At 35.7% G+C, this 25,445-nt stretch overlaps 1 protein-coding gene across 2 annotated transcripts in view; it reads left to right on the top strand.

Moving 5' to 3' along the window:
* The first annotated feature begins 17,094 nt into the window (after nt 1-17,094).
* The window catches only part of LOC122794170 (RAS guanyl-releasing protein 1-like), a 463,558-nt gene continuing 455,207 nt past the window's right edge, over nt 17,095-25,445 (top strand). The window contains exon 1 of one of the 2 annotated variants that reach the window (XM_044062374.1): nt 17,095-17,153. In XM_044062374.1, coding sequence (XP_043918309.1) covers nt 17,149-17,153 — 5 coding nt within the window. In that variant the 5' untranslated portion in view covers nt 17,095-17,148. The remainder of the gene's footprint in view (nt 17,154-25,445) is intronic. The other variant, XM_044062373.1, reaches the window with a different exon arrangement.

Raw genomic sequence — 25,445 nt, 5'->3', positions numbered from 1 at the left:
TTTTGTTCCAAGTCAGACTGTCCTGATTAACAAATGTTAAATAAAATTGACAGGCATTTGAATTTTAGACTTAAGGTTTCTGAATGTTTAATTCCTTACATATTTGATGGTGCAGTGGCAGTATTGTTACCTCACAGCTATAGGTTTTCTGGTTTGATTCTTGGCTGGGGTGTCTTCTGTGTGGAGTCTGCATCTTATCCATGTGTTTGTGTGGATTTGCTCTGGTGTCCTGCCATTTTACAAAGACATGTGTCTACAGTATTTCTCCCTGGGCCTCTGCTGAAAATTGTTTTTGTTCCGTCAGAAGTAAAATTGACAGGCATTTGAATTTCAGACTTCATATTCTTCAGAAAATACATAGTAAAACAACTTTTTATTCTAGCAATAAATATATAGTGCACAACCTTTTATTATAGCCATTTTCAAAGTTTATAAGATGACTTTTTGAAATTTGTCCTTATTTTTGGGACTGTATTACCCTGTTATTGGCTTTGTCCAGGTTTTTTGTGCTAAGGTTGACAGCTATGGCAAGAACTGAATTCACTGAATATGTTTGAGGGCTGTATTCCCTCATTACTGGGTTTGTCCAGGTGTTTTGTGCTAAGAGGTTGACAGCTATGGTGAGAACTGAATTCATTAAATGATAGCCATTTAAGTTTCAGTCTTCCTCTCTTTCACAAAGCAGCTGATTTGGCATAGTGGTATGTTGCTCTGACTGTTTTGCACAGGGACCTTGGCAGTAAAATGTATGGTGGTAACACAGCATTTTTCTTTCACAAAGCAGGTGATTTGGCATAGTGGTATGTTGTTCTGACTCTTTTGCACAGGGCCCTTGGCAGTAAAATGTATGGTGGTAAAACAGCATTTTATTCTAGAAGCTTTCCAAGATTATACAAGCAATGTTTAATGTGTCCCTGGTTTTTGCCCTTTTGACCCACCCCAATAAATTTGGCTTTTTCCAGATTTCTTGTGCTGCGAAGTTGAGATGCAGTTGAGTATTGAGTAGATTTTACAAGGAGCTGAGAGCTGCAGGGGAAGAGAAGTTTAGTGCTGATTATGCTAAATTAGCTCGTATTGCTAATAGCACAACATGTTGTGTACTTGCTTTTGTTGCAGAAGGTTGTTGGTTCTACTCCCATAAGGGGTGAATGCTGCCGTACTGAAAGTTAAGATACTAACTATGAGCCTGTTATCAGTTTGCCATCTATTTCCTATTGCAATATCACTAGCTTATTTTTAATGTAATTTAGGCAATTTATTCCTCAGGGGCATCAGACACTTTATTTTTCGATGAAACCATGAAATATGAAGGTAATTGCTAGCAGCAACCTCTTCATTACAGATTTATTTAACGTGGAATTATTTAGATGACTTTTTTACTACTTCAGAGATTGTGCATATTTACTGATAATGGTGGACTATAGAATTGTGCATATTTACTGATAATAGTGGACTGTAGAAGTTTGAGTAGACTTTTATGATGGAAATGTTCTGAATTGGGCAGTTTTGTCATTGGTGCATGCGTTTTGTTTCATTGTTTACTGGAAAAATGTTCAAAGCAATAGGAAGGTGTATCAAAGAGCACATGTATGTTTCATATGCAAGGGGCCTATGATTTGAAAACAGCCCAGAATTAATCTTTATCTGCCACGGGTAAAATGTATTTTCTTTGAATATGGGTTTCAGTGTTGTTTCAATGAATGTGAGTTTCAATGGCAGAGAAGTTTTAATGCCAAGTTTGTTTAGCAGATGTCTTAGTGTTTGTGCTGTAAAATGCAAAATAAAACTTTCAAATGAAGTTCAAATCATCATAGAAGTAAATCAGTATGCACATTAGTGTTTATGGTAAATGGAGTGAAATAGCCAAATAATGGATCATTGGAATGGCTGCAGGGGGAGGCTCCATTTGACCATGGTTTTGTGAGGGGGAAGGGCGGCAAACTTAGGCAGCCCCAGCTGAACCATACCTCCCAACTGTCCAGATTTTCAAAGAATGAATAGATGTTTTGCTTCTTATTTTTGGTTTGTTCCTCATAAAATTTGTGGTTTTCTGGCAAATCATTTAGTTATTAAGTCACTAAATAATGACACACTGAGTTTCAGACTTCATAACCTTCAGAAAAATGCATGCTAAAGTAAGATATGTTGTTCTATCAACTGTCTCAGTTTATACAAGAGCAATTTTTAGTACTGTTTATATGTTCCCCCAATATATTTGGCCTTGTCCAGATTTATTGCATTAACAGGTTGAGAGGCACATGCAAATAAATTCTTTATAGAATTAGGCATAGCCAAACCTCTCAACTGTCCCTGATTTGGGCTCAAAATGTTGCTCTTCTCCTAATGATTCCACCACAAAATAGCAATTTTGGAAGAAAACATGATGGGTTTATAATTAAGAAATAACTGTAATAATCAGATTACTTTTATTTCAGAAATGCATGTAGATTCTTTTATTTTGTCAGCTGCTCAAGTTAGTAGTACTAATATTGAAGTATCCCTTCGTTGACAGGTTCCCAGCTGTACTGTGTTGCTATTTTATATTTTTACATCACATTTTTGGTCCATTTTTCATAAAATTGTGTTTTTCTGGCAAATTAGTGACAAATCATTAAATACTGAAGTTAGAAAATAATGACAGACATTTGAGTTTCAGATTTCATACCATTCAGAAAATTCATACTAATGCAAGACCTCTATTATCTTTCTAAGTTTATAAGAGCAATATTTTAAAAAGTGTCCTTATTTCTGAGCCTTTGTCCCATTTCTTTGTATGGCTTTGTCCAGATTTCTTGCTCTGAGGTTAAGAGGTATGACAAATGTTTCAGGGCCATCACAAGTCAGCCAGAGACATTTCAAACTGTGACATACTTGTTGCACCCCACTCTCCCATGTAGTGACTCTGGATGTGTCGAAGCAAGGCAAGGAGTAGTTATGCAGTGTAAATGTGCAGAGTATCCCCCCCATCCAAGGTAGACACAAGTACTAGAGTAGCTTTTCATCTGTCCTTGATTTTTACAGAATGATCTTTTTTCTGTCATATTTTTTGTAATGTTGATTCATGCTTATTACTCAAAGTGCCTGTTGCTCTGTGTTTAAGTAGCAATACTTTAATGACCATTAGGTAAGCTTGGCTGAGATTGCAAGATGCAAGTAAGCTTTAATAAGCATACTGTTAAATAATTGCCAACATTGAAAGCCTTTCTGTTGCCGTATAGAGAATACTTAACTAGATAATGTATAAGCCTTGGGTATTGAAATGCATATGCCAGTATTTGTAATAAAGGACAGGATTTCATTATCTTAAGAGTCTCATTACACTTGGAGACTTCCAGTCATCTCTGCAGGCTTTACCCATAAACAGAATGCCAATCGTGTGGTCCATAACCTGTACAGTAATCCTTTTAAGCAATGTATCTTGAGCTTATTTCTTGTTTGCTTTTCATTTTTTACTTTGATCATGTTCTCCCCATGAAACAAGTAGATGTCAGGCAGCAGGTCTTTTTTTGGATAAGGAACATTTTTACAAGTGGGGGCATCAGAGATTTCTACTTTCAGCATGTTACTTGGTATTTAATAATGCTGAATATAAATTATAATTAGAACTGCAGTGCAAGAAGTGGTTTGAGTTGAGTGCTGCTTGTTTTTCTTATACTTGATTTTGACTGGCATTCCATTAATGTATTTAAAAAAAAGTAATTTATTTTTTCATTCCTCACAACCTTTTTTGTTTCCATCTAGATATTAAGCTGTCATGCAGCCAATGCATTGAAATATTTTTATTCTTCTACACTTCATTTTGTCTTGATTGGACTCTCATAATGACGGTTTGGCACCCAGGGCAAGTATATTTAGTTTTTGTGGTTTTGAGCATAGCTCCTCCCCTTTCTAGTTGGCCACACCCCTTCCCATTGACCCCACCCATTCAGCTGTCTCCTGCAGCCCCCCTTTGATTTGAAGTCACCAGCTGCCACTGCTTTAGGGTTCAATATTACAATGATCAAACTGTTGTAAGTTCGATGTTGTGATATAGACCCTATATATATATATATATATATATATATATATATATATATATATATAGATATATATAGATATATATAGATAGATATATTTATTTATTTGCAGTTAGTTTACCAGGATAGTCCATTGGGCCAAGATGAACCGTTTTCAATCGAGTCCTGGGGAGAAAAGCTCCAGACATTTTAGGTTACAATAGGTTCTTTGACATGTTTAGACATGGTAAAAAAAATATGAGTAGACAATACAGATAATAAACAAACAATTACAATTAATTCAAGAAGAGTTAAAACTTATATGAGAAGCAGATTAAACAGGATTTTACAATTAAAAACAAGAAGTCATTACATATTAAGAGTCGTACACTTATGAGGTATAGTGTAGTATATTCTTGCAGATACTATAGTAATAATAATATAAGAGTTAGGAGAAATGTTAGAGTGATTAGATCTAGGACTTTTGAACAAAAGTTCAAAAGCCCAAATCTATTACCACCGAACACACTTTAACAAAAGTGCTTTCATCGAAAAAGCACTAAGCGCTTTCATTAAAGTATGTTAAAAAAACACAAAATCTAGTAGAATGCAGGGGGGCAAGCCCTCCTGCACCCCCGGATGTGGGGGGCAAGCCCCCCACACCCCCACTACTTTAATATTCTCACTCTGAGGTCGCACTACAGTGGGGAAAAGGGAATTTTCCCTTACTGCACCGTAGTATGACTGGAACAACACGCATATTTACGCAAAAGTGTTGCTTCGGTGAATAGCACTTTTGCACAAGTATGCTCACTAAATTGGGATTCAGTGAAAGATGCAGTCGAGCATCTGTATGGATCCTAGATATATATATATATATATATATATATATATATATATATATATATATATATATATATATATCATGAGAACAGCAATTTATAACCCAGCTGTAGTTACATAATCACATGGTGAGTAATGAAGAGATGAACTGTAGAGTAATAGAGGCTGAAGTAAGCCCTTTTTGTCATTGAAATTCATTTTTTGGCATCACTAAGGCACAGAATTTTAGTTATGCACTACTAGTGCATATGGACAAAAAAGTATTTTCAGTCTGTACAATTGTGTAACAACAATTTTGAGTAATGTAGCAGTCTAAGTCAGGTTTAGTACCAAAGACACTTACTGTATATATTTGATTGGGTTGTGATCAAGTGAATGAATGATTAATTAGTCAGGCACTGTTGTTTGTCCAAGTGTTCTTAATTTCAAGGAAAAGAATATTGCATTGATTGAGTCTTGCTGATCGCGAGTTAGTTTTTCCTGATTCAGTATCAGGTTGCCACTTTGAGGTGACTGTATACAAACCTGTTACTGTGTGTGTGTGTGTGTGTGTGTGTGTGTGTGTGTGTGTGTGTGTGTGTGTGTGTGTGTGTGTATGTGTTATATGCATGTGATCAGATGTGCAAGTGTTGCAATGCGTGTGCACTGACTGCTGATTTGCTGGGTACATTTGCGTATGGTTTGTTGAGTGTCATTTGTGATAATTTGTCATGCCTTCATTTAATTACGTAAATATAGTCATCCTTGTCACATGGGTTTCTACTACTACTAAAGCTGTATGTGGTTTGAACCCTTTCAAGAAGACTGTTCTCATACTGTTGAACATGTTTGATTATTATATGAGTACATACATTAAAAAAATGAATGATCAATCTAGTGAAATGCAAACTGTCATCACACATCCACTGACGGCACTAATCATCATCTGCAAAAGTTATTGGAAGTAACATGCCGAGCTACTAAAAGTAAAATACTCTGTGTTACAGACAAAGGATGCCTAACCAAAATAATACTAAAAACAAGAAATGCTACGCACAATCAGGGGGAAAGAAAATTTTTACTGTTTAGTACTTTCATCTAACTATAAAAGTAGACTTTATCAGAGTAAACGGAAGCTCAACCAAACAGGGGATCAACACTGTAATAAGCATCCTACATTAAGTTCATGGTTTGTACACCAACACGTAATAAACAAAACAAAACAAGACAAACTGCTTATGTAGTGGGTTCTGCCTCCGCAATCCCACACGTCCCCTTTCTTACATAATACTAAATTCACAGTCACACAACCACTACTAAAGTGAGATGACTGTAGATCGGTTGCCTAAAGTAGAAGTTGATATAGTAATCAGTGAAACATGCACAAAGTGAGTATTTGATAGATTACATAGCTTTCAATATCTTTCTATATTTCTTTGAGATATTCTTTTACACTTTTTAGACACAACAATTAGGTAGTCAGCTTTAAATTTCTCAGCGCATGAACTAATAACTCATGTAGTACACAAACAGCATAATCTCAAATATGTGCACATTTGTCAGAACAAGTGGAATTTGTGCATTTGGTTTGTAACAACAACAGAAAATATAACATTTTTAATAAACGACTATTATTTTAGTTTTGGTTTAGGTTGACAGATGAGATCAGACAGGAGGCCCCGTGGACTATGATGTTTGCAGATGACATTGTGATCTGTAGTGAGAGTAGGAATCAGGTTGAGGAGACTCTGGAGAGGTGGAGATATGCTCTAGAGAGCAGAGGAATGAGGGTCAGCAGGGCTAAGACAGAATATATGTGTGTAAATGAGAGGGAGGGTAGAGGAATGGTGAGGATGCAGGGAGTAGAGTTGGTAAAGGTGGACGAGTTTAAGTACTTGGGATCAACAGTTCAGAGTAATGGTGAATGTGGAAGAGAGGTGAAGAAGAGAGTACAGGCAGGGTGGAATGGGTGGAGAAGAGTGTCAGGAGTGATTTGTGACAGACGGGTATCCGTAAGAGTGAAAGGGAAGGTCTACAAGAGTGTAGTGAGACCAGCTATGTTATATGGGTTGGAGACAGTGGCATTGACAAAAGGCAGGAGTCAGAGCTGGATGTGGCAGAGTTAAAGATGTTAAGATTTGCAATCGGTGTGACTAGGATGGATAGGATTAGGAATCGGTATATTAGAGGGTCAGCTCATGTTGGACAGTTTGGAGACAAAGCAAGAGAGACGAGATTGCGTTGGTTTGGACATGTGCTGAGGAGGGATGATGGGTATATTGGGAAAAAGATGCTAAGGATGGAGCTGCCAGGTAAGAGGAATAGAGGAAGGCCTAAGATAAGGTTTATGGACGTGATGAGAGAGGACATGCAGGCAGTTGGTGTGACAGAGCAAGATGCAGAGGATAGGAAGAAATGGAAAGAGATGATCCGCTGTGGCGACCCCTAACGGGAAAAGCCGAAAGAGAATGATGATTTTAGTTTTGGTTTGGAAGAACACACTAGTAATATGATTCAGGTGTATACAGGTTTTATCAGACTGAAATATGTTAAATATATGCATTTGATTTTAAACACATGGCAAAACAACAGAGCAGCTAAACAGCAATGTAGGCCTTATGGTGTTATTTAGCAGTATAAGACCTTAATACTGAAACATTTTGAAAATTTCTGACAAATTTCTCAAAAAATACCATAACTGTCAGCTACAGACTGCTCTTATTGATTTCAGATAAAAATGTACATATCATTATGCAATGCACATCACAGCATGCAAGTCTAAATTTGGCATGGTGAATAAGCATAAATCCAGTAACAGAAAACTTCTCTGTTCAAAAGAAATAGAAAAAAAAAATAAACAAATACATCTGTAATGTGCTATGAAGAGATATGTTATAGGTATATAATAAATTCCCAAGCCTGTGTACAGCTCATATATCCATAGTAGAATTCAAGCATGACAAGCTGTGACAGTAAAATACTCGAAAAGCCATGCATGTGGTACCTCTATATAAAAAGGCCATAATTTAATTGCCATTTCAGAGTTTTTAATAAAACATTTCTATAGTAATAATAAGATGTGTAGGCATGCAATTTGCTCTAGATCACCATTATAACATTCAGGAATTTCAAGACAGTTCACTGCTGAATTTGACCACACTGTATTGCCTTCCCACCATCCCCTAGCTCAGGCTGTTTCAGGAATTGCATGCTTTCAGTTATATAAAAACACATGCAGTCTTTGGTAAAATAAATATGCTTTTACGTCCAGTATAATGAAAATTAATTAAAGCTATATTCTGAACACATGTTGCATTTACCACCATGAATACAAGGCATATACCTATCACTAATGTAAACAGAGTATAATGCAACATGGCAGACATTGACAGTGAAGCGCCTGTAAAACCTTATCTGTGTGTAAAAGCATGTATGTCAATATACTTTTGAGATTTCTTAACAAAATTTTCAAGAAATTGGAATGGTAAAAATACATGCATTCCATTCATTGAACAGAAGAGAAGACAGATACCCATTTCTGTTCAAAACTGAATATAATGCAATACGCCAGACTACTTCAGTGAAATGAGACTGCATGCATATGCCTTGGAGACTATATATAAATCCATATTCAGAGTTCCTGATATAGCTTTCAAACAATTATGCTTGTACACTCAGGTACAAAATGTGTCTATGAATGTTATTATGCCCTTAGGGAACTCAGTGCATCTAAATGCTGAATTTGACCTCTGCACATTACCTGACCTCCCCCACCCCAGTACATGTTCACAATGAGAAAGAAGTTGCTTGTTCTCAAATATTTAAGTTTTTTCAGCTGAAGTTAACTTAGAATAGTACAATATTCATATTGTTATTGTTGAATTTCTGCTTAATGTATGTTGCTCATATGTGTTTATAAATTGTTGGATTTGTGTTTTTATGCTGTACAACTGTTTGAAAATTGTGTTCTTAAATCTTATTTATTGTTTTGTGTAAATTCATGTGGAGCTTTTCTCCACAGGCTTCCATTGAAAAGGGGTGTTGCCCAGTTGGATCATCCCAGTAGCCAAATGTAAGTAAATAAATAAAAATGTGTTATGTGCTACTTTACCCTACCTTAAAAGAAATAGAAACCAAGTATACTGCAGCACACCAGTCTATGACAGCAAAATGCATGCAGAACTCTACATTCGGAACATATTTATAAAGATCTATGTTTCTTTTCCCATCTGAGGGTTCTTAAAGGAAGACTCCACCTCAGAACTAACAAATCTGTTTTTTCACTCTGTCTTTGTGTTCTGATATATTTTAATACCTCAGAATCACACTGAATACTTCTTATAGAATTTTAATATGTTTTCTGCAAATTGGCTGCCCATGGGGCTTGACATAATAAGGTCATCTTGTTTTTCTTCAAGCCTTTTTCCTTCCCATAATCCATTTGATGTCTGCTTATATGAGCCATGCTAGACATAAGGAAGTAGTGGTGTATTCCCATGCCATTGACATATAATGATTTAGCGTCAGTAATTATCATCATACATACCTTTTGTAACAGGACTACTTCTTTTATTTCTTAAGTGGCTCTCATATGTGTGTGTCTCAGGGCTTGTTTTACAGTATACTAAGGAGTTATACAGCTACAACCAAAAAGTAGCTAAATTGCAGGCCCTTGATCAAAGTAAGTTTTAATAGTCCAAGATGAATTGACCATCTCCTCCCCCGACAATTTTCCCTCAGGTATCAAATTTGTCACCGCTCTGAGGGATCCTTGCAGTTTCATGTATAAGTGACAGCTGGTGCTGAAAAGGAAAGGATTTGAAAGTAATTCTGTTCCCCAGTGCCAGCACTGGAAAGATTTTTATTTTCAATCGTTCATTTATTTATATAGATAAATAGTTAAAGTACTTGACATTTCCCTTTCCTAATGTTTTAATGAAAGGACACATAGCACATGTAAGCTAAAATAAATTCTGCTGTATATCATGGTTGCTATCAATTGCAAAATTTCCTTTGTTCACTAGAAAATACTCATGCACTCCACTTGTGTAAGGATTGACTCAAAGTCCATGGAAGATGCCTCTTCCCAAGGAACTCTGCAACAGATATGTATCCATGCAAACTCCAAAAAAACTTGAAAAGACACAAAATCACTGGAAAACTGAAAAACACTGCTCCAAACCAAGACCAAAAGACACGGTCTTGGTTTGGAGCAGTGTTTTTCAGTTTTCCAGATATGTATCCACCTCAGAAAGTATGTTGCAAGAAAGCATAAAAGATCTTATTATAAACAGCATCAGTGTAGCTAGCTGATAGGGTTACCACCTGTCTCACAAAATGCAGAAAAGTCTTGATTTGGGCAGTTATGTCCTATTGTGGTGGGAGGGCATGAACATGGTAAATGTGTTGATACTTTAGTATTACAGACATCTTTAATACTACATTTAAGTCATCTTAAAATGTAAAGTAGTATAAACAAAGTTTAAAGATTACCATTTCAGTACTGTGATGCTGCTTATTTAAATTTGTCAAAAGAGATGGCAACTGCCTTTGAACCACTAACTGATCTAATTGCTCTGTTTTGCTATGAAAGACATGGCTACATTAGAGGCAGCTGGAAATCAGTGTAAGTTATCTTCCTCTCTGCAGTAAAGACAATAGAAAACAGTTTTGCACCTCTGCCTTTTATTTTACAGCAGCTGCTGGGCTCCTGACATCAGCAGGACAAATTACCCATATAAGATTGTCAACAGTACCTGACTACAGATTTCTCTGTGTATGTGCTATGTCCTGCATGTCTAGACAAATTCCTCTGCAAATTATGTAAGAAGTTAAGCTTAAAAAAGTGGGTGGTCTTTCCCTTCCTTTGATTCCAAGGCAAAGAAATGAAATTTTTACAAAGTAGATACAGGTTTCTGGTACCTACACAATACTGGAACCATATTATAGGGGGAAAAGCAACCTAAGAGTTAAGTTAAACTTTAAGAGAAGGTAGAGTTTTCCTTTAAGAAAGTAATAATGTTTTGACAGTCATGTGCAATGTGCACATAATGCTGTTAATGATAACATTGCAGAGTAATGCTGAATTTGACCACACCACATTTCCCCTAGTGCTGTGTAAGGAGTTTTGGTCATGTAGTGTTTGCAGTTACACAAAACTTGCCCTGCCAGGAAAATATAATTATTTTTTTTTCTCTTTGCTATAATAGCAGCTCAGTAACAATATAGTCTGGATATAGGCTGCTTACTCCTCTGTGAACAGAAGTCATATACCCAGTCCTAATAATACAGAAAGAATTACTATGTGAGTCATGGGGGTACGTGTAGAAGTTGCTTCCCCTGGTTGTTCCCAGTATGTCTTGTTTACTTAATAATAAATACTGAGGAAAATTTGTTAAATTTTACAGGACGCATGTCCAAGTGATAGACTGAAATTCTTGACAAAATCTGGAAATAAGTAAAAAAAATAAGCAGTTTGTTGAATAGAAAACTACTGAGTTGCAGAAACAGTTGACTGAACATATGGCAGATGGTGAGAAAGAAGTTGTCCTACCTGACGTAAATAATGAAGGATCAGATTATTGTATGTCCTTTAAGGTTCCTTTGAGCAGAATCCTAGAGGAGAGTGAATGATGGTGGAGATGCATGAAGTAAACAGAAAACTGCCCATCTTTGTAAAACAGGTCAATAAAATGCATACTGAAATGGTTAAGTCTTTAATTATTCATTCAATCAACATTGAAGAACTTCAGCAAAAGAGTAGCAATTTGAAGGAGAAGTTAGAGAATTTAGAGGTAAAAATGGTGCTGTTAGAGGACAAGCAAATTGAATCACTCACAGAAAGAAGGAAAAATGTTAATGCGACTGAATAATCAGAAAATAAAGGAGAGATCTGCTAGCTTGCTTGGCATTTATCAATGCAAATTGCCAGTCTGTACTGGTCTACAGACATATTATAAAACTTAGAGAGCTCATTGTTTATTTTAGCTAATGCCAGTGGTTTTGGGAAGCAGTCCTGGCATACTGAGGTCCATTTTGAGACATACAAACTAATACTGTTTTTGCTATGGAGACTGGGTAATTCCCATTCCACAGGAGAAAAACATATTTCCTTTGAAAATGGTTATTTAACTCGAATGTAAAGTTAAAAGATAACAGTTTTATCAATAAAAATAAAAATGTTGATTATGAAAGTTAATGTTTAATTGTTCTATCTGGATATTTTTCAGTTTTTCCCACAAGTGACAAAAACATTCATATACTCTCAGGATGCCTCGCATGCTGTATGTGATTGTGAACATTGTAAATCCAAAAAGAAAGGTGCTGCTCTGAACCACAAATCACACACAGGATATCAAAAAAGATTTTAAGTAAGCCCTTTCGTCATTAAAAGACTTCTTCAGAATTGAAAAGAACCAGCCAAAATTTCTTTTTAAAAACAACTCTAATAGATCATTGGACAGAAAGTAAAGAATTAATTGTATAGTGACATCATTTCCCGTAACCACTTTTCCAATATAAAAAAAACACATTAAACATAAATCAACTGGAGAAAACGAAAGTGCATGAACATTGAATATTCTTCATAAAATAAATATATATGTATATATAAAAAAGTATATAAAAAACACAAGTGTATATGTCTGCTTGCCACAATATCTAGTGTATTAAACACAGTACATAGATTTTAATCTTAATAAAGAACTAATAAACAACTTGTTTTTTCTAAAAGTATTCTGATATGCTCAGTACTCCATCCCTGCCAGAAACAAATAATGTCACTGTTTTTTCTCAGATTTTTGTTGAGTGTTGGAATCAGGGGTTCATTGGTGTAAAAATAATCAACCCAGTTAGCAATATACATGAGGTTTAACTTGTTTATTCCAATGGATCTCTGGGAATTTGTAATCTAACTTACAATAATTGTATCTTGAGCTTTTAGACAAAATCAAGTTATGGCCTGACATTTCAAACAAATGTTCAAATCTCTGGAGCCATATGGGTTGTTAAAGAAATGTAAATGGCAAACTGTTCAGTTCAAATAAATCTTTACAGTAGTAGTATTCATTAGATTGTAGATATTAAACTGGATTTTGTAAGTCATAATAAACCAGTAAATATTAATTTTATAATATTCTGTAAACAATTTGTAATATCTCAGTAACCACTCAAGTTGTACGCATACTGTCATCAGAGCTTTGCTTGTCCATTGTTCGGCTTTTGTATGAAGTTATGCAATTCTGTCTGTATTCCTAGGTTGTTGAGTTATTTAGACAAATATGAAAGTTATGACAATATGATTAAAGTGCATCAACAACAATTAATCTCTCTTTATAAGGACTAGACAGTAGCCAAATTTCAATGCAGTTGTGTTGCCCATCCTGTAAGCTTCAAGATGAAATTTTTATTAGCTTGTATGTAGCATGGTTCTGGAATGATTAAAGCAAATATAAACAGGCTATATTATATCAGTAGGCTCTAACTACACAAACACCTGGAGGCTTTACTAAGGTGTAATGAGTTAACTCTAGTTATACGTTTAGAAATAATAATATCTCATATCTGGCTGATAAATCTCATCATCTGATAACATATCTGTCATATAGTCATAACACAGAAGTGTTGAAAATAATGAACCTGCTTCATTTTTTTTAGATTGATCTCTGTGTTGAGGTTCTTCTTAAGTTCATCAAGAACTGTGTACTTGACTTCAGTAAAATTAGAAAACTTACCTTTATGGTTCTGAGTAAAAAAAGTGTTCTAAAGTCTTTCTCACACATTTTTAAAAAATAAACTCAATGAATGAGTGATTTAGAGGTAAGAATGTACTAGTTTTTTGAAAACATTTTCTGTTAAATCCCTAGAATATAGAAGTTTAAGATGTAGATACCTAAAAAGCCTTAAGTTAATATATCCTCCATATTGCTGTTACTTGCTGGAATAATCAATAAATCTTTTTCTAAAAGGCTTTTTTGTGCAGTAGTTAAAAAGTGTATGTCATATATTTGAGTATTTTTCAGCCAATGTGTTATGTTAGGTGCATTTACATCCATCATCACATGGATGGATTATATTGGCAAATACTGAATGCAGAAAATTCTGAATGGCAAAATACAGAGTGCAGTTGACTGAACACACATATACACAACTTTCTAAATTCTTGGCACATAAAATATCAACAATAATCTGCATGCTCCAGTATTACTCTAAACACAGACCTCTAACTAAAACCACTATAAGTGTCTTTTTTTTTTTTTTTTTTTTGCAGGTGCAAAAGGCAAACTCTCCTGAACCTTATGTGGGGAACATTATCCCCTCACCCAAAAATATTTATAATTGCTCCACAGCCACAAAACACAAAGAAGGGAGTAATCTTGTAAAAGAATGGAGAAACTGCCAGTGCAAACTGCCAAACTGCACTAGCAGCAATGTTGTATGCAAAGTAGTCGTGATAATCCCCTTTATTCTTCAGTTTCTTCTACTTTCCACTTGACATTTCTGCATATATACATTACACAAGCAAACAGCACGAGTATAATGTAGTCTACATAATAAACCCATATAATTTCAACTTGTCTTTCACACACACGCACACACACACACACACACACACACACACACACACACACACACACACACACACACACACACACACACACACACACACAAGCATAGTATCAATCCCACCACTATTCAGCTATCCTTCATTCTGCCAAGTGGGTATTCAGCATTTTGTGCATTCCATTTTTATTGATGCTATAAAACTCAGTCAACTAAATGAGTATTTAGTGTTTTGTACAGCATACCATATATGATATGAGAATATATTACGGAGATGTGTACACTTATGATGATGTACCAGTCTTTATCTTGTTATGGTTTTGTATTTGTATACTGTTACAAGTATAAGACTAGCATGTTTTGCTGATTTGCTTTTGAATATTGATAGTATACGTAAATAAAAAAAGTAACCCGCGGTGGTGGTGCTGCGGTAGCGTTGTCGCCTCACAGTAAGACGCTGTCCGGTTCAGTTCTCAGCTAGAGCATCTTCTGCGTGGAGACATGCGTGAATGGGTGTACCTTCGTTGAAGGTTGTGCGTCAGGCCTGGCAAGCCGGTACGTAAAAATCAACTGCCAATCATTAGCGGACCGGAGTTCTGCTGTGACGACCCCTAACCGAGAAAAGCTGAAAGACACAAACAAACGTAAATAAAAAAGTCATATTTTAAGATCTACTCAGTGCCTCAGGAAAATATGTAGCCCATGGAGTCAGGAGCAGGAAGTGTGGCTGTAATGGTGGCATCCCTGCTGTCAAAGAATTGAACAGTCAGTTTGTGCTGATGTGATGTTAAAGCTCTGCAGGTAGTGAGATAAGCCAGACTGCCCACAAACACACAAACACACACACCCACACACACACACACACACACACACACACACACACACACACACACACACACACACACAATGCAGAGCATGGCTGGTCAGTTAGCTACCACTGAGAGCTCTCTGAACAAACAAAATGTTGCATATGTATGCAAGATCTCTCTTTTTTTAGAGTGTAATGATCTTCCAGGTTAAGTTTTCACTGTAAAAACCTACATGCCTCTAGCAACAAATACTTCATCTGCCAAACTTCCCATGTTAAGGAACGAAGCTCAGAATCCAAGTATGGTTCACATGCCTTAAGGAGGACATGACAGACAGCACAGGATGGTGACATAAATGATTGCCAGTCAGAATCACCTTCATTTTCCACCTGAAGGAAATTATGGATTGTTGAAGAAAACAAACACACAAATATTGCAGTGCACCTTCAGCACAAAATGAGGGTGCTAAAAGAAGAAGAAAGCTTCAAAGCAAAGTGCACCTGTATGTGGTGAGACCAGGAGGCTGAGGCTTTGAGTACTGAGTGTAGCATTAAACTTGTGTTGCAACCAGCTGTGTGAAAATACAGAGTTGCTCAAAGCAAGCATTGATCACAGAAAGGAAAATTCCATGTTTTCCAAGCTACAGTAATACCCTATTTTATTCTGTAAGCAAACTGGGTACATGGGGCAAAGTTGACTGCATGGGGCTGTTGGGGGGTTTGCCCCAATATAAAACTGATATTCATATTCTGCTTCATTTGTGCAGAAGATGAACTTGACCATATGGTCTGTGATAGCATGCCTTAGTTCCATTCTGTGCAGACATCAGAATAACTCATTCTACATTTATTTTCTATTAGGAAAAACATTCTACAGTTCTGAAGGCACACTTGTGAAACAGTGAGTAAAACTGTTGTTAAAAAAGTTAAACCATAGATTGTTTTTTTCTGGAACCGATTAGTATAATTGCAAATTATTTATTTTAGTATTTTGTCCAACCTTATAAATAAACTAAACAATTCTGACTTACTCAAGAGTTTTTAACACATATACTTAAAATAATGTTCTAATCTGTCATCTGGTTTGACACTTAGGAATATGTTAACTGAAGCTTTCATGTCAATTTACTGTGTTTTTCAGTAGTAAGACCCTGCAGTCAACGATTGTATACCCTTAATGGGACTGTCAGGTAGGGGCAGGGCATTCACTGGTAAGTATCTGAAAACATAAATTAAAATGTATTACTGGTGTGTTTTGTGATTGCATTAAGTACCAGAATACTACTTTAAATAAAAAATGCATAAATCTACAGGTTGCAGTAATGAAGACAAAATGTGTAAATACTGAAATAATTAAATTGATATTCTTACCAGATTGTTTTCATTTTTTCATGTTTCCCATATTCATTCTGTGGATTGAATTTATATAATTTCCCCACATTCATTTCCTGCATGCACTCCACTGCATCTTTAATACTATTACAATGAAACTGATCTTTAGTACTACTTACGTAATGCAGCACTTTGTTATGATTACAATGCCAAGATATATATACATTAATGATGATGAAAGAACATATTGTTAACTGATACTGAAGTTATGGTTTAGAGATATTATACCACAATATAATAATCTAACAACAGGCCCAAATGTCTTTTACCCCACAGTTATTTAGACTTAAGCTGTACATTTTCTTCAGTATGTCACGTACTTTGCTTAAGAAAACATTACAAATTAAGTGTGTTTTTTTTCTTGCTTTCAGAGCAGTAACTTCTTGAAATCTGCTGTTCTTGGTGCTATTTTAAAAGTTGTAAGCATACTGGAAAAATCAACACTTTTTCTGCTTGTCTCTTTAATTAGAATACTGTGATTGCACTAACACGTTTCCTTAACCTGTATTTACATATAAAACTGCTTTGGAGAGGAAGACAAATGTAGAATGTTTAAAGATCTGCTACTTAATGAGGTAAGATTGTTTTCCCCTCTAGAAATTGTTACTACTTTATGAAACAAATGGCCTACCCACTGACAGAAATATTGCAGCCACAAGTTATAATGAGAGCGGTTAACATGTTTCCAGGAATGCATCAATTTTTGTTAAAAAAACAGGCTTGATATATTTTTTTCTGATAATTGGTTAGAGCAGCAATGGGTACTGAGGAGCATCTCATTCAGAAATCAAGAATCAATTAAACCTTCAAAAATGTTTTTTCTTCTTATTACTGACATTTAAAAATAATCTGAATATGTATAATCTACAGCTGCTGTTTCACAGCATCAATAAGTAATCACACAGCAGTAGAACCAGTTGCATTTTGTGAAATAGGCCTCTCAAACATAGATTGATACATTGTGAATCATTTTCTTACTCCTGCTGAAGAACTAAAAAGTAATATACAGGAGTGGCATCAGAATATAGGGAATACCAGAATTAATTGAGGAGAAGAATATAGAGATTATGACTGGGTCTCTGATCATAGTCAACATGTTAAGTGTTTCAGACATAGATGTAAAGAAATTCACCTCAAGAGCAGAGTGATGTGAAGCTCAAGAAGTGAGTCTTAACATCTAGATCAAGAAAGTAGAATAAGTGAGTTATGACCAGAGAGACCTGATCATAATTCTTTGCTGTGCGCAGAGCTTCAGCTGTGCTGATGTAGTGCTTGTGACAGGAAAGCAGTGTATGAGCACTCCCAGCCAGGCACTGGCTAGACGATAAGAATACCTTCGGTGAACTGAGAGCTTTAACTACTAACTTTATTCTGCCTTTTTAGTGTTGTTGCATAAAGTGTTTTAGAGATTTTAAGGGATGCTACCATTTTGTAGCACTTTTCACTGGTGAATGCTGGTTATGTTCTAGTATGAAACCAGGACATAACTGGTCTGAAAGCCACACAACCAAACTTGTTATTCAATGTCAGAAAGCTAAACAACAAACTTGTATTTTTCCTTACCATGGAGTGGAATTGGTGTCCTCCATGTACTAAAAACATGGAATATGTTTATCTGTTTGGAGCCCAAAATTATTAAATATTCCCCAGGCATTGTCATTTGAGGCTGAAGAGTTGAATACATCCCTTGCACTAAAAACAAATCTGCTGCATTAGACGTCGAAGTCAGACAGTCTGTGCCATATTCCAATGAGTGATCAAATGCATTTGATCTAGCCCCCAGCCCTTCTCTCAGGATGCTAGATTCAATAAGTAATACATTTGCTTCCATTAATGTGTAAAAATAAGGAAGTGCTGAACCCTTGTAAAAATTTTGAGGAATAAGGGCGTGAAGGTAAGAATAATTTTCTCAGTGACAATTATATTAGGCATGGACTTTGGCACAAAGTTTTCTGAAGTAATAAAATATGTATTTTGTCATATGGGCAAACAAACAATTTCTGAATCTCATAAAATGAACTGGGAAGTTCAGCAATTAAATTATTATCATTCTCTCCACCTGGTCAAAAAAAAACAGGAAATCTACGCTGTTAGTATTACTGTAGTGTAAAGTGTATTCTTCAGATAGTTCAGGTGACAAATAACATCTGCTTGAAATATTCCATTAGTTGTATTTTGTATTTAATATTTCTGCTTAATTTAGTGTTTCAGAACAACTATCACATTTTCTAAGTAGTTCTTTAACTCTTCCCACTTAAATGAAAACTTGTGATCATAATTCATTATTTGCTGTTTGAAACGTTCATTTATTATAAATATAAAAATATGCTGATTATTTTGTGTGTGCTTCCTCTGTGAAGCATTGTTAGTTTGATGATATTACCTTAAAGCTCTAGTTGTTATACGTCATGTGGCCTTCCTGTACTCAGCTGCATAAAGCAATCACACTTTTATTTAGTTATTTATTTGTTTGTTTTAAAAGCCCATTGAGTTTAACATATTCATCCTTTGGGTAACATTGTTTCCAATGAGAAGAAATACATATTAGCTGCAGCTCCTCTGAATTTACATATTGGTGAAGCAGTGTGAAATACTGGATTAGAGGTCAAAAATATGCTTAGTATATTACATGACTTTGTAATTATAATGCATCTCAAAACATATAAGCACAGTTATAAAGTTTCACTGGATGTTATTGATGAATTAAGTGCTATAATAAAAAAATGGAGACATTAGGCTGTACTTCAACATATGCTACGGCTTTGTAACACCATTTGGAATGTATTGATCAGTGTCCATTGGTATGCAGCTGTTTGGTTTATCTGTGTTTTACATTTAGGTATACAGTTCATCACATTGTTATTTTGGGGTAATATTTTGTCCACTTTGCAGGAGTACTAAATGTAAGCAGCAGTAACTGATTTGATACATCATATATCATGGCTTTGGTAAAAAGCTTTTAGAGTCTCTTTACTTTGCAGTGATAAAATGTCATCTTAGTGGGACTTAAGTGATTATAAAATAATTCTGTGATTTCATGACAGTGAGTAAGCTTTACTAATTTAACCTCAATGTCCCATTTGCTGCAAAGGGTTTCATTCCAAACTACCCAACTAAATTATCCCCATGTAATAGCAGATTCTTAACTTCAGAATTAAGCTGACAATAGACTTGTAATGTTTAAGTGGTGAGCTTTGTGGCACAGGATCTGTTATAATTGAGAGTACTAAATTACTATAATTAGTTAGTGATGATAATTTGTGTATGATCAGTGTACATTAGCAACTGCAAGCTTAGCATTGAAGAGGTGCTGACTCAAAATAAAAGGCATCTGTAAACTTCTTGAGGTGTCTGCAACCAATATATGCCAAGTGCAATAATTATCTAAATTTCTTCAGGGTGTCAAGAATATTCACCAAATAATCAATATGACTTGTCATTAAAATCTACGTTTACATTTTAACATTAGAAACCTACACAGTTCTAGATGCACTTATTAAACACATATTATATTGAGCAGCTCCATAAAAGAACAGCTCACTAATATTATTACTCTTTCATTCATAGTAACCTTTATTGTGTTGAGTATCTGTTTTACCACATTATACAGTTATGGTAATCTAGCTATAATCTGCTGTTAGTTTAAATAGCTGTTAGTTTAAATAGCCACACACAGATCAGTACAGGTGCATATATTTACTCCGATGTTGAAGAGCAAAGTCATTATAATAGGCTCTTGGTGCTGTGTGTGTGTGTGTGTGTGTGTGTGTGTGTGTGTGTGTGTGTGTGTGTGTGTGTGTGTGTGTGTGTGTGTGTGTGTGTGTGCGTGTGTGCTTTCCTCATTGCATGTGCCTTAAACCTTCACCTTCCATGAAGATGCATAGAGGAAAATCAAAATTTATACAATAATGGCTCATTGCCATTCCAAAATGAGCACACTTATTGGCTAGCCAAACCAACATACCTGTTGGAAATCAAGCATATACCAATATAAAAAAGTCTGTTCACTAAAGTACCATTAAGAGGCCAGACTTTTCTACTGGCATGTACTGGAGTACACACCAAAATATGAGAAAAATCAGGTACATTCTGCAAAACTAAAATTGAAAACATACCTGATTTTCTTCATATTTCTGTGCTGTCCCTGTAAATGTCTATTTTTCAACAATGAAATACAAAACCTAAACAAATAGCAACAGAGATACTGTTTTTTCCGTCGCTTCTCCTGCACTGGTGTACTCTTGCAAGTGTGAGAGCTTAAGCCCCATACTCATGTGCAGTACATCAGTATTGCAAAGACAACATGAAAGAACACTGACATGCCCTTATACAATCACATTATTTAAAAAAGATGAGTAATTTCTTTTGTAAATAATGTTATTGTATAAAATCAATGAGCCACTCCAGTTTGTGGGTATATCGGGATTTACCCACTGATGGCTTTGTTTAATCACTCAGTCTTCACCCCTGTGATCAGACACTCCAACCACGGGTAAATATTGGTATACCCATGTGCAGTCGTAGATTATTGCTTTAATATCCACAGTATGTCAATCAGGGGAATCGGGCACATAGTGTGAAAAAGTATCTGTCCTATTTCTAATGGGAGCCCTGAAGTCATTACTGCAGCCTAATGTAAGTAATATCATATGCCGTGGGACATTTAGATAAATTACACCACCATCATTTTACTTAAACTGCTTTTTTCATTTCCCAAAATTGTTGGATACAATGGCGTACTAAATTGAATCTAAATATGCAATGTTCTCCATGATATGAGATACCTGACATAGAACAAATGTGTCTTAGTGTATTTATAATACTGAGGCTGCTCTAGCCTGCTAAAGTAATCTGAAATAGACCCAATAACTGTAACTAGAAGTCAGTTATAGCTCAGTAGTAGTCCGTAATTAAGTTATCTTTGCTACTGAAAATTCTTCAGTATAAGTAAAATAAGATTTCCTATCTAAATGTAGCACCACTCTTGTGAACAGAAGCCATCAGCACATATTTTTATAAAATATATTCTAATGATTGTCATGAATTAGCAAAAATGAAAAAGAACAAACACAAAAATATTGATCATTTTATATCAAATTTAAAATTATCAAAAAATACAAAGCATGAAAATCATACCTTTTGTAGAGGGGCAAGCCCCCTTACACCACCCACATGCGGGGGCTACACTCCCAACATCCCACACTAATTTTATATATACCATCACAAAAGTGAGGTAAGGACAACCCCCCTGCCGTACTGCAGAGTGATCTTGAGAAAGCTGCCAGTAGGTGAAAATACAAACAAACAGAACATTAGTTTTTCTGAGCGTTCACTCTTTTTTAACAGCGCAAAAAACATTTGCTGTTCTGAACATTCACTGCTATGAAATACAACCATTTTTATACATTGTAGAGATTTATGACTTTTAGTCTCAACAAACACATTTAACTAGAGATCATGTCAAACTTCACAAAGATGCTTTATTTCTTCAGGGTTTCCATGTACTAATGTGTGGTTATACCTGGTCAGGTGCTTATTGTGTTTTACAGGTCTACATGATGTAGTCACAGTTTAAATTTATATCACTGTTCTCTGTTGCCCTTCAATAACATAACTTGTTTAGAATGATATTAGGGGAATTATTAAACTCGATGCATCACTGTTTTGGCTGCTTAATAAGAACTGCAGTATTAACAATTAATTCAGGCAACATCATTGTCTAGGTCCTTTGGTACTGGCATAATTTAATTTATATTGTTGGTTATTTCACAGTCAGTCTATTAAACATTTATGTATACAGGCTCACACATTCAAATTCTAAGGGGAAATTCCTTCATTCTGAAAACAATAATTACTTATTCCATGTAATTCCTACAAAGTATATAGTAGAAACTTTTGTAAGTATTACTTATTCAGTTAATTTTTCGAATTATTGCATAGTTTTTACTCAAAATATATACTGTGGGCATAAAGAAAGTACCATATCCTCATTAGAAGTTTAACTGCTACTGTGCCTGCAGGCAAAACAAGACAGGATAATTAGGTAAATAGTACATGGGCATTGCCCCCATTCCATCTGCCTACCCAGAGAATATGCTTTGAGCCTACAATGTTTAAAACAATGAAAATAAAAGGCCACGGTTACATTATTGTATTTCTTTCATATCACACAGTGAAGAACTTACACGTGATCTTACGTCAATTCACCAATACACGCTGTACTCATGTACAGTTTGTTTCAACAACAAAATATTGACAAACAGTCCTATTTATTTTGACTACCTTTACAAAATGATATTAGGTTAGAAAAACATGTCATCCATAAATGGCTCCCTAGGACACACTTCAGACCCTACCAGGATATTAAATTAGAAAAAATATATATAATAATAACAACAGTAAAGAAAGCCATCAACAGCCCCCAGAACACACAGATCACCAGTATCTGGTTGACCATGCCAGACAGTGTATTACAGTATAAAAAAAACACAACAGCCCCCCAAAATACTGCATTGCCAGTGTTTGATCAACTTTGCCAGCATATTATAAAAACAGAAAGTCATCAACAGCCCCCAAAACACACAGACCACTAGTATCTGGTTGACCATGCCAATGTATTACAAAAAAAACATCAACCGTCCCCAAAACACATAGCATCCCTAGTATCTGGTCAGCCCTGCCAGGATAGTTTATTAAAAAAAAAAAAAAAAAAAACAGAAAGTCATAAACAGCCCCCAAAACACACAAACTACCTAACCTTACCTACTACTAGTATCTGGTTGACCATGCCAGGAGTGTTAGAAAATCACAAACTGCCCCCAAAACAGCCAGCCCACTGCAGATTTCATCTTCTACTATGATCTGGTTGACCAACCCCCAGGCCCAGGATGTTAGAAACAAAGAACACATATATAACCAGTCCACCTTTTCATTTTAAACAGTATCTGGTCGATCCTGCCAAAAATAATAAATAATTAAATACATAAATTATCTGGTTAGCCCTGCCAGGAAAATCTACATCTCGTTGGCCCTGCTGAAAAAAAAAAAAACAGTCAGAAGAACCCATTATTTTTTTTCACACTTACCTGAAAAGAAACTACTGCTGTCATTGTGGATTAGTTTTCAATTAGCAGTAATAAAATTCACGTCTGAAAAGAAGACTCCACTGCCACTCTCTCACTCTCGCTCATTGCTTTACCTAATGCAAAGAGTGGGAAGAGAGCATGAGAGCAATAAGACTAATCAGCAGCCATGTACGTGGCTGCTGATTAAACAGTCCAGTCGGACTCGGATCCCTGCAGTCCATAATTAATCCGGACTGTTTCTAAAGCAGTCCGGCAATGGTAACAAGAAAAGTAGGTGTGTTTTATTTTTTTTTTGTTAAAGTGGAAGTCGAGCACATATGCGTGCTGCTCCGAGTTCCGTGAATGCTCGCTACATTTAACTAAATTAGAGATGTATTATGAGCTGCCAGGCTACGCCCCCTCATTATCTGTGCCCTAGGTGAATGCCTAATTCACCTTCGTGGTGGTGACAGCCCTGCATGTATGGGACCCCATTACTCTTTTGTGTCATACTGTTAATTACTGATCTCTCATCAAGTTTTCTTTATAAATATGTTACTGCAGCCCTCACAGGTTTAAATTTATAGTTTAAATGCATGTATTAAAATGCTGTGCATAGTTATTTTTTTTCCCTTCCCCAGAAACTATTCCCTTAGGGGAGCTACAATACAGAGTCACAAATGCATTGCAGGGCATTAATTCGGCAATTGTACTCTGAATCAAAGTTTTTATTGTTAATGCAGATATCTAGTCATTATAATCTCCAAAATTAAAGCTTTACACAAATGTGTAGTATATTTAATGTTAATGAGATACAGTCCCCTATACCTATTCTCAGACCATTAAACCACTGTCACTAAATGACTTTTTGCCGGCTACATCCCTCTAGCATGCAGAATATGACAAACTAAGCAGATGAGGTTATCAGGTATTTTCTTCCTCTTCATTCCTGCAAGAAGAAAATGGTTTCAATTACGACTGAAGCAAGCAAGCGTCAGTAGCTAAAAGCAGGGCATGAGATGTGTAATAACATGATCACGGATTTTATATGGTGGTACATTGTACACATTGGTGAATGTCTGCCAATTCCCATGGAGGGATGAATTTCCTTGAATCTTTATTATTGGAAATTGGAAATTTTCAAACGGAATAGTAATAATTGGAGATTTTAGCTGTCTGACTGACTCACAGGACAGCACTGAAAAGGTTAACAAAATTTTACAAGATAAGGGAACAGGTCCTCAGTTTCCAAGGCCAAAAACACTGCAAGGATGGGCCCCGATAACATCCGGGGATGTTTAATAAATACCATAAAACATAACCTCTCTGGTCCACTTGAATCAGTTTCAAATGGAGCTTACAGTCAGGTTTTGTTCTCAAGGAATGGAAGATGGCTACAGTCATTCCTCTTCACAAAGGAGGTCCAACTACTGATTTGGGTAACTACAGGCCAACAAGTCTTACCAGACTCATATGTAAGGCCAAAGAAAGAATCATCATGAATATGATAAATGAGGATATAGATAACCTGCAAATGCTGGACTCATCACAGTTCAACTTTGTTAAAGGAAGGTAATGCCTAGTAAATCTGGTGGACGTTTTTGAGAGGGTCACCATAGCACTGGATTAAAGTAAGACTATGCACACAGCTTACTTCGACCTGGCCAAGGCTTTTGATACAACACCCCACTTAGGCATTATAGCAAGCTAATTCATTTATTTAAAAACCCTATTATCACCCTCTGGATAGCCATCTGGCTCATTGATAGCACCCGGGAGGTTAAAATAGGTGAGACCACCTCC

The sequence above is a fragment of the Protopterus annectens genome, chromosome 2.part1 (assembly GCF_019279795.1).
Source record: "Protopterus annectens isolate FY-2018-M chromosome 2.part1, PAN1.0, whole genome shotgun sequence".
Taxonomy (NCBI): domain Eukaryota; kingdom Metazoa; phylum Chordata; order Ceratodontiformes; family Protopteridae; genus Protopterus; species Protopterus annectens.
This window is presented reverse-complemented; position numbering and strand designations above follow the sequence as displayed.